The sequence below is a fragment of the Setaria italica genome, chromosome IV, assembly GCF_000263155.2.
Source record: "Setaria italica strain Yugu1 chromosome IV, Setaria_italica_v2.0, whole genome shotgun sequence".
In the NCBI taxonomy this organism is placed as follows: domain Eukaryota; kingdom Viridiplantae; phylum Streptophyta; class Magnoliopsida; order Poales; family Poaceae; genus Setaria; species Setaria italica.
The window spans coordinates 15,217,075-15,227,452 of NC_028453.1; the positions used below are offsets into that span (position 1 = coordinate 15,217,075).

Sequence of the window (10,378 nt, forward strand, 5' to 3'; positions counted from 1 at the left end):
CGGCCAGAACGTGATGTGCTGGACTATACGCCATGCTTCTCCCATTCTCCGTTAGCACCATGTTTCTTCGGTGGAGACTGCAGAACAGTGAGTTAAACTAGGCGCATGGCTTGCGGATCAAGAGCTATGTTCTTTCCCGTCAGGATTAAGAACGGTAACACTGCCCACATGGGATGGTCAATTAACTACAATGGTTCAATACAAAAAAACATTACCAACAGTTCGCAAACTTGAATCTTTGTGTTTATCTTAAATATTTCTCGGTGCCTTTTGCAGCCATGTAGCGAAATCATATTGGATGCTACAATACTACATACTCTGAATCTGCCCGGGATGATAACCACTGGGTATAGATTTTGAAGTATACTTTCAGAGCCACAAATCTGTACATTTTAACAAGCACATGTGTAACTTTCTATTCAAACTTTCCAGAGTAATTGGTTAGCCTGAATTACACTTGAAAAGTTCCACAAAAAAGCACACACATGTTTGTTAAAACGCACAGTAGCAATTGTCAGAGCGCTGGCAAATATCATAACATCATTTTACAAAAATGCATTTCCTTCTCAGAAATCAAAAACATCCGAGAAACCCGGCTAAATTTGCAGTCTGACTCATTCCTTTCATGTATCAATGCCACTGGCACGAGCTAAACAATTCTAGGTGCTGTCCATCATGCTATCGCCTCCAGATGAGTTTATCACACCGAAATTATTGCTATCTGGAAGTTTCACTTCGCCAGCTCTTTCAGCTCCAAATGTGAAATTAGTAGGAAAGTTGTTTGGGCTGACGCGCTCAAAGATGGATGCTGGAGCCTGCTGGTTAAAGGTAGGCACTTGGATGTCGCCTGCTGGTTTAGGAAAACCAAATCCAAGAGAAGGGAAAGAATCTGCTGGAACAAAAGATGGAGCAGGCATGCTGACATTGGAACCAAAAAGCTTCGTCTCATACTCAATCAACTGCTGCTGTGCCCCTGTGGAAAGCAAGTTCAGCACGTATGTTAGCTCATGATAATGCATTATTTGTATGTAGGAGTAGGATGTCCAAATCTGAAATGGAAGAATTAGTATTAGCTGAACTAATACACTTCATTTCAGATACTAGTTCAACTATTCACCGGTTGTTGCCTCTCCATGCATTTGTTAGAAAGCAAACGAAAGAAGTCATAACTGACTTGTTACACCAAAATGAATCTCAGATAAGAACAAAACTCACTTTATAATTTACCATGAAAAAAATGTTTTATGCTACACACTACTGTGCTACTGCTACCATAAATTGATATTTCCAGTCAGGGTACATATCCCACTTGTCATTCAGTGCATTAATAACACGAACATAAATCAAATTCATATAATAAACTCTATGTTCCGAAAAATGGTTATGTATTGTACTGCATTGATATGCATACAGGTGTGCATGTGAGGGGTGGCCTGACCTTACTCTGTAATTCACTCGCATATAACTTTTAGGACAAGATGATTAGTTCAAAACGTCATATATTTAAGAACGGAAGAAGTAGCTAGTGTAGGTAAATATAAAACCAACTTGCATATCAATCTTTCTTTCTTTTTTCTTCAGAAGTTTCTGAGAACAAAGATATCAGAAAAGGTACGCATAAGTTATGAAGTTACCATCAGACAGTTGCACTTGTGGTCTCCGCTCTTTCACCCACTGAAAAGATTGTGCCAGTCTCCACCCTCTTGATTTCATCAAGAAGGCTATTACAAATGCGGCCGACCTGGTAAAATGTTTTGATAAAATTAGTCAAATCAGTGCAGTAATATGAAAGAGACAATAACTCTCAATGAAAATCTATCTATATGTACACACCTACTTTTCCCTGACATGCAATGCACAAGGACGCGTGCTTTCTCCCTCTCACATTGTTCTGAAGTTGAAAAGGACATATCAATTAGGTGTGAATGGTCTTACTGAGAAGCAGATTAACCTATGATTTCAACAGGTAGTGAAAGAGAGTAGCATGTATACCTAGAAAGTGGATTGCATCATCAAACTGCAGAGTTTTGTCCTCTTGGAGGCAGTGATAAGTGAATGAATTCCGGTAAAGGTTTTGACATAACGGTACAGTCTGCAGGTAAGGGGACATATAGGTCACTTCACATTCAGATATAACAAGCATGATGCTTCATATGAAATGTCCAAACAACAAAGCATCAGTAAAAGATCAGATATTTGCTAGCTGGCCACACTGTGCCTAGTTGTCACCATCACTTGCAACAGCAAGCTCCCTGTCAGAAGAGAAGCATCCAAATGTACTGCTCAACACTATAAGTGCAAGTCTGACATTGAGTAGAGAACTTCATCCATCAGTTGGTGAATGGTGATTAAATATGAGCACCGAAATTCGTTAGGTTAGTTCTACTTCGCTTTCAATGCGTAAGTTAATTCTACTTTTGACTCATTATAAAGGATGAAATTGTGCGGTTGCAACCATACCAGGAGGCTGAAGGGATAGCTTCTAGCATGCCATCTTCCAGTTGTTTTTTCCCTTGTTTCTAAATGATTTTGTAAGAAACCTGGTTCCCATCAGTTAGATTTTGGTTAGTTCAAATAATAGATTTGCTTTTCCCACCTAATGAGTTACATTGCAATGTATCAAAGGTTATTTAAGCAATAGCAGGGAGCAATGTCAATATTCGTAAACTCTTTTGTTCTATTCAAAACCAGCAGCGTGAATATAACATATTTGTTTTTCAACATGAAACCTTCACAGAATTTGGACGGATAACCCCAAGTCCACTTGGAACCGAAATTGTTGCTGGCTCAACATTCTTTCCGGAAAAAAAGGCTTCTGATATGCTATGAAATAATACTGAAATGGTATACATAGTGAGTATCAATGATGGTACAAAACATGAAAATGCAGAAACGCAACTGGTAATTTAAAGTGCAACATCATTGAAGTTGATGAAATGGTTACATCACACCATCTTAGGATTCCTTCAACCAAAGCTTGATTCCAATGAAACGTAGAGCTTTATACCAAAAGTATACAAAGGACCACTAACTGTGGCAACAAAAGAATGTGGCAAGACAACTAATGTGCGTGCTTCATAATCCCCATCGATAGAGTTCAGCAGATGATGTACAATCATAACACTATGTTTGTTTCTGAAAATTTCTACTTTTTAGAGAATAAGTAGTTTCTAAGCACATGTAGTTACAGTTTTTATAATTTAAGTGGTAGGCTTTTGTTGCATTTAACTTGGTCATTCATCAATGAAACATTTGTATGTGTGTTCAAGCATTTCCCCCCTGAATCATTTGTTTACTTTCAATTTCATGCTCCTGGCATGGTTGCAACTGGTGTGGTCTTCTATTGGGTTGCAGTTGCACTAGAATCATTTGTCTGTATGTCTGTACTCACGCAATCCACCACCTACACCTTGCCCAATCCTACCACAAAAGCCCTCTAACCTCCCCCAGCAACAAGGTACCTGACTAGTTAAACATAGCGGAATCAGGCTTCCACCCATTCTCAGGAAACCAGCAAACGCCTAGACCGATCTTTCGACTTCTGCCCACGGATACTAATGAATCCTATACTAACAAACCCCTTCTATTGATCTGCTTATGGAAAAATCAAGCAGCGGAAAAAGGACTGGTAACCTGCTCAACTCAGCATCAAGCGAACCCTAGCACTACCCATGCTCATATATCAATCATTCAATCCTCACCGGATCAAGCACGGGTGCATTAAATCAAAAGGGGAAAGGAAAAAACACTAGAAGGACACCCCCATCCACTCATGTAACGGGAAGGGGGCGGTGCGGAAGCATACATTGAGGATGTGCGAGACGCCAATGGTCTTGAGGAGCTCGGAGCGGGAGGCGTTGTCGTAGCTGCCGAGGAAGAGGAACTCCTTGAGGATCTCGGACGGGAACGCCGAGTCCTGCTGCCTCGCCCCCGCCGCCGGCGCCACGGGCGGGCGGTGGCCGCAGACGCCGCACACCTCCCCCTCCTCGTACTTGTGGTAGTGGCCACAGATCCCGCACGGGTTCTCCCGCTCACGCTTCCTCATCTCTCCCCGCCCTCCGCCGATCGAATCGAAGGAGATTGGGAGACGCGGCCGATCGAATCGGGAGCTCGCTCGCAGGAGCTGAAATGGAAGGAGGAGATGGTATTTTCTTTTATTGCTTGAAAGAAATCAGAGGGAAGGAGATTGATTGAGATTTTTTTAATGGAGAAGAGACGGATCGGATCGGTTGGGGCGGGCGCCCACGGGCGAGGCGGTGGACGGAGGGAGGAGGGAGACGTGACGCACGCAGACGCAGGAGGCGGGTCAAAGCACGCAGTCCGTGGAGAAATCCGAATCATTGGCGCTGGCAGGGAGAGGGGTGGGCACTGGGCACGGACCACGGAGGGGAAGGCCCTGGAGTGTGGGCCTAACTGGATGTGGCTGACGTATGTACCCTAGGCAGCCACGGCCACCATGGACAGGAAAAGTGATTTATATGACCCGGCTGCATGTAGCGTTATAGGGACCCATAAGCATGTAGCCTATCCGCAAGGATAAAATAATATAATCCTCTTCTCTTCCCTTTCTTTATATGGTTGGATAAATTTTTATGTGCTGAATGGATCCAGTTTATAACCCATCCATAGTTCAACATAGTGGACACAAAAATAAACATAAAGGTTTCTGATATGGGACCTGCGTATAAAGATCATTTAATATAAGAGCATGTTTGTTTCCACCCTCCTAAAACCTTAGCTTCTAAAAAGTGACTAAAAATCTTTTAGGAGCCTCAAAAATTTTAGTCCCCCCACCCCCTCCTAAAGCCTCCTAAAACCAGATCCGGACCCCACTACCCCTCATTTATTACCCTCTCTCTCCCGCTCGACTCCCGCCCGCCGCCGCCGCCACCGCCCAGCACCCTCAACACACCCACGCACACAAGCACGAGTCGGCAACGCATGGCTGGCCGTGGCCTTGGCCGGCGGCGGGGAATGGCAAGGCGCGGTCGGTGATGGGCGCAGGAGCACCGGGGCTTCACCACGACCCTGTTTTGGCTACTTGCTGGGGACGAGGAGGCCGGGGAGGTGGTGTTCGGCGGCGGCGCCCGAGCTTGGGCCGACGGCAATGGCGGTCGCGGGATCTGACATCCCCGGCGCCAGGAGCTATGGCGGCGGACAAGAAGTGGTCGAGGGCGAAGAGGAGGGGTCAGGAAGCCGTGGGAGGTGGCGATTTGAAGATGGTGGAGCGGAGGCTGGGGATTGGGCTGACGGACGGGCTCTGCTCAGCTCGGTGTTTCCTCGGCTGGAGGAGGAAGAAGAGATGAGAGAGAGAGGGGGGGAACAGGGGTAGCAGGTTGGTCGGGATTCGAGGGGAGGGGGCGGCGCCATCGGGAGGAGGGGAGGGGCGGTCCGGGGCCAGCGGCGGGATGGCCAGCGCCGGCGGAGAGGCGGTCCGGGGCCGGCGGCGGGCGGGCCAAGCGCCAACAGCAGGGGCATGGGGAAGGGCATCTTGGGTATTTTACCACTTTATTATTGCCTTTAATCACTTTTAGGAGATGGAACTAAACATATTTTTAGAAGGTGTCAAAAACTGTCTAAAATCTTTTAGGAGCTAAAATGTGGAGGTAGTCTTTATGCGTGTGAGGTGTGAGACATATGAGCCGCCCATATAGCTATGGCCGGGCCATAAGAAATAAAACAATACTATTTGTCCTGCAGCAGCCTTCTCTCTCCCCATCTCGTTGTTGCACCCGCCATCAGAATGCGTCGTTCCTCCCTCGCCGCTGCACCCGCCTCCGCCAGTCGCCGTTGCGCACCAGCGCTCTTCGCCAACATGGTGGCCGCATCCTTGCTTTTGCATTGGGGGCGAGCACCGCGGCCGCACTCCGGGAGGACCGCCATCGCTGCACTCGAGGAGGCCCGCGCTGTGGATTGCGCCCGCCGCCGCCTACTGCTGCCCGCGGCTTCTTGTCCGCTCGCTGTGCTTGCCGCCCACCGCTTCCGCTTGCTTGCTGCCGCCGCCGCCGAGCCGGGCCTGGTGGTTGGCACGAGAAACTGGAGGAGCTAGCCTTCTTCCCTGGACCATAGCCACCACGAGAACGGGCCAAATTGAGCTCTATTTGGCAGGAGGGAAGGTCGATTCGATGAGGGGGCGGCTCGATCCGGACTTCAGGACCACTGCCTCCGCTTGATCTGATGCGAGCTTGGGGGGAGCACCTCGATTTGGGCGGCTCGAGTGAGGGAGGGGCTATGCTCGCCATGGCCATGGAGGTCGATTTGGCGAGGGGAGAAGTAGATTCGAGTGCTTGGGGGCTTGATTTGGGTGGAGGGCGCCCGATCTGGGCGGAGGAGACTCGATCCCGGCGGACAAATCGAGCGGAGCGAGAGACGGGGCGGCGGTGCTGGTAATGTACGAAGCAGGGAGGAGGAACAGGGAGACGGTTGGGGTTTGGATGCCTTAGTGGGTCCCACGTATATAGACCATCCGGGCTTAATTGAGCCGGTTCGCTTCAGCTTATCAGCCATGTTTTTCTCTCACAATAAATCAGCTTTTCAGTCGGCTTATAAGCTGAAGCAAACTATAATGAAGCAAACTATAAGGCCTGCTGTCACAAGGCCCACCCATAAAGTGATAAAGACCACTTTATCTAGATACATTGACCATGCCCTAAGCACCTGATGAAGTAATCTGATCCTATCCAAGGTTGTCTTTGGGAAACGGCTTGTTCGAGGTGCTCCGCGATTTCTGATGACATGAGCCAGAAGAGGAGGGAGGAGCTAAAAAATTCGCTCCCCACAGTTCCTCCACCTCGTTTTCCATCCTTGCCCTTGGGGAGGGCACAGGGGATGCGGAGGCAGCAGTCGGTAGCGTCAAGTGGCTGGCGACTAGAGATTTGGGATGGAGGTGGCCTACGGTGGGGGGCGAGGGTGGAGACGGCTGGCGACGGGAGCGGGGTATGGCAGGAAGCGAGGATTGCTTGGTGGCGGGAGGCAGGTGTGGCGCGCATGAGGCAGAGGTGGGCGTCCCGTGGCCTGCGGGAGGAAGAAGACCAACGACCGAATAAGGAAGAGAGAGGATGGGAATGAGAGAAAAATAAAATAAATAAATGGGAAGAAAAATAAATAGGACGCAAAAAAAGAAAATGAAAAGGTATTATGGGAGAGGGGGCAGATCCACCGGTGGTGCCATCAGAAAAGGCGGGTGGAGGTAGGGGAGCTCATCCAAAAGAGAGTAAAGCGTGGGAGGAGCAAAAGGTGGAGGTGGAGGAGGAGAGGGAGGTGGAAGGGTAGGCGAGGGCAGGCCGGTCCTCGGCGGTGGCGGTTGGCAACGTGTGGAGGAAGATGAGAGAACAGTTGATGTGGTTTTTTTTATTGTGCAGCACGTCGTGACAGTAGAGAGGGGTCTCGACCTAGCGTTATTTGGAGATCTCTCCGTCTAATGGCCTCCTTTCTCAAAACTACCGTATAAATTGTTAAAATTTAGCAAAAAATCTAGTACTCATCCATCCCAAATTATAAGTCATTCCAAGAATCTTGAAGAGTCAAAGTATCTCAAGTTTGACCAAATTTATATGATAATATAATAACATTTATGATGTCATCTAAGTATCATTAGATTCTTCATCAATTATATTTTCATAGTATACCTATTTGATGTCATAAATCTTTATAATTTTCTCTATAATTTTGGTCAAACTTAAGATATTTTGACTCTCCAAGATTCTTGGAATGACTTATAATTTGGGATGGAGGGAGTAGTTAACAGTTCAACAATGGTGATGATGGTTTGCCTACTGTCGACCTTTAAAATTTACTATACATCCACCACTACTATTTGAACATAAAACTGATCCACCCTCTTCTATAACGACATATTCTAAGCTATGTATTACATATTTCATAGTTTACTATGAAAATTTAATAAGATCTTAAGAGTAACCATACAACTAAATAGTCTTGTGGAAACCTGGTATGATTCAGCCGGCTAGGAGAACTCAATCCGACTAGATGACTAGTGCATCACTTATGTAACACACAAAAATTTCAAAATTTGCAACTTAATAAAATTTGCCAAATTAAGGTTGCATTTAAATTCTTTAGCCTTTTCAAATTAAATTAATGCATATAGGAGTTTATTGTTGCATTCATGCTTGTGCATGTTTTTGCTTGAGTTGAATTTGAGTTTGAATTTCAAAATTTGAATTTGTTTCAAAATCCTTTTCTTTTTCTTCTTTTGGGCCACTTCCCCTTCTTCTCTCTTTTCAGCCCGGCGGCCTGTTTTCCTTCTTTCCCCACGCCAGCCCAACCCTTCCACCAGCCCAACCCGCCAGCCGGCCCAGCTTGCCCCTCCTCCTCCAGCCGCTAACAGACGGGCCCTGCCTGTCATAAGCTTCCTTCCGCAACAGCCGCGCGCCTTCCTTTCTTCCGCAACCGCCGCTCCACTTTCCTTGCGTGCGTTGGAGTCCACCCCGAGCACGAGCTCGAGTCCAAGCAGGACTCTCGCGCCGTGTCCGCATCGGACCCACACGCCAAAGCCACTAAAAACATGTCGCCGCCGGGTCCTTTTTCCCCCAAACCCTAAGCCCCGCCTTCGCATCTCCAAGCACGGCCACCGAAGCTCGAGCGCCGCCGCCATCGCCAGAAGCTTCACGCGTTGGTGAGGACCCCGGTCGAGCTTTTTCCGCGCGCCCTTGCGCCCGCCTCCGCCCGTGCGTGCTCGTCGGAGCACCGCCGCCGCTGCCGAATGTCGCGCGCCGCCTCCACCACGACTCGCCGCCGGCCCTTCAATCGTGCTTGCTGCACTCCCCACTTTCTCCTGGTTGAAACCGAGCTCGAAACTATGCCCGGAGCCCCGTTTTAGCCAACGCCAGCGAAGCTTCGGCCATCCACCGGCGAAGCACCACCGCGCGCCGCCTGTCCGCCTCGCGCGCAACCACGGCCGCAAGATCCAGATCCGACGGCCCGCGCACGAGACAATCGCCGTGGACCAGGTCAACTGCGCTGCGCCGCTGTTCTTTTGCATTAAGGCTCTCGAGGTTTTTGCAAATTGCTCTGCGGTCCAAATCAGTTCAAAAATATTTCAAAACAAGACCTGTTTGCTTTTGTTTAAAACCCCAAGCTTCCGCGAAATCAACCTGCAGTCCATAGATGCGTTTTTGTGCGTAAAACCTTCATTTTATATGTGTAATTGAGTTTAGGTCCTCGGTTTGTTGCTGTTAAGCCCTTGGAAGTTTAGTTTCTCGCGGATAGGCCCCTGTAGCTTGTTTTAAGCGTATCTTTTGCATCCTAGCTCCATTTTTAGCGTTCCTTATATCCACGTGTTCGTTTTGACATGTAGAATACTCTTGTAAGCTTGTTTCTTTCTGTTTATTTTGACTGGTGTACTATTTTCTCATGTTATGCATTTGTTTGCTTGTATGTGCTTATATGACGCGAGTAGACGGTCAGCAGCTTGAGGGGTTCGAGGAACAAGCTTTCGAGGAGTTTGAGCAGCAGGAGCTAGAGCAAGAAGGCAATTCGTGTCCTTGATCACTTATTTAAGTTCTATTAAACCTTTACTTTCATGTTCAATACAAGATCTCTATGCACTTAATAGTTTATAAACATGATTGGTCCCAATTAAGGATTTTCTAGATTTCATTACCTATGTGTCGTTGTCAAGATTAGCGGATCAAAACTAAGACTAGTAAATTTCTTTTATGCGCGTAAGGCTTCGGACCGTAGCGTGGGAGACACAAGGTTTAGACTGGTCCGGGCAAGGAAGAGCCCTACGTCCAGTATCGGGAGCTGCTCGTGTTGCCCACGCGGGGTCTGTAGTAGGGGTTACAGAAGGGCGAGAGAGGGAGCTGGTCCCAAGTCTCTCGGGTGTGCACTGAGGCTCTAAAGGATAGAGTGAGTGTGTTCTGTTGGCTTGAAGTCGTCCCCTGTCTCAGGGCCCCCGGTTCTCCTTTTATAGTGTAAGGAGGCCACCGGGGTTACAAGTGAGACCAGGTGTGAGGAGAAGTAAAAGAGATAAGCTAAGTCAAGTGAGATACAACACAAGGGGAGGGACCAAGTCCCTAGGCCACCGGCTTCTACCGGCGCGTCCGCCGGAAGAGGACGGCTGCCGTCGAGTCTTGTCAACTGTCTCCTTGGTGGCTGTTGCCGCCAGGCGTGATGATGGTGTTTCATCGTGGCTCCTGTGTCTATCGGGGAAGGCGGCTGATCCTGCCATCTTGCTGACGGCCCGCAGAAGGCGGACGTCGCGTCCCTATCGCCGGATGCGCGGGGCGCGAGAACGGGCGCGGCTTCCTCCTACTCCGGGCGGCGCAGGCCATGAGTGCCTTGTAGCGAATCGGAGGAAGCCGCAGCCACTGTAGCCTGTACCGTGCGGCCGCGCATGGGTACTTGTGGTGGG

The 10,378-nt window shown here is 48.4% G+C and overlaps 1 protein-coding gene across 2 annotated transcripts; it reads right to left on the bottom strand.

The window, feature by feature from the left end:
* Window positions 1–331: 331 nt before the first annotated feature.
* LOC101772828 (protein-tyrosine-phosphatase IBR5) lies at window positions 332–4,337 on the bottom strand. 2 transcript variants are annotated; one of them, XM_012845703.3, is made up of 6 exons: window positions 4,218–4,323; window positions 3,806–4,123; window positions 1,993–2,092; window positions 1,834–1,891; window positions 1,635–1,741; window positions 332–973 (listed from the first exon to the last, which is right to left on the bottom strand). In XM_012845703.3, exons 2-6 carry the CDS (start codon window positions 4,043–4,045, stop codon window positions 660–662), a joined length of 819 nt encoding a protein of 272 aa, XP_012701157.1. In that variant the 5' UTR covers window positions 4,046–4,123; window positions 4,218–4,323; the 3' UTR covers window positions 332–659. The 2 variants fall into 2 exon arrangements, with proteins under 2 accessions (XP_012701157.1, XP_004965316.1); XM_004965259.4 differs by having other exon boundaries at window positions 3,806–4,337.
* Window positions 4,338–10,378: the final 6,041 nt, after the last annotated feature.

Excerpts from the sequence above, each read along its gene's own strand:
- LOC101772828 (XM_004965259.4), bottom strand. The coding sequence starts at position 4,045 with ATGAGGAAGCGTGAGCGGGAGAACCCGTGCGGGATCTGTGGCCACTAC. Across the intron at positions 2,093-3,805 it reads GCGTCTCGCACATCCTCAAT|ACTGTACCGTTATGTCAAAA; the intron begins GTATGCTTCCGC and ends CCTTACCTGCAG. Across the intron at positions 1,892-1,992 it reads TGATGCAATCCACTTTCTAG|AACAATGTGAGAGGGAGAAA; the intron begins GTATACATGCTA and ends TTTCAACTTCAG.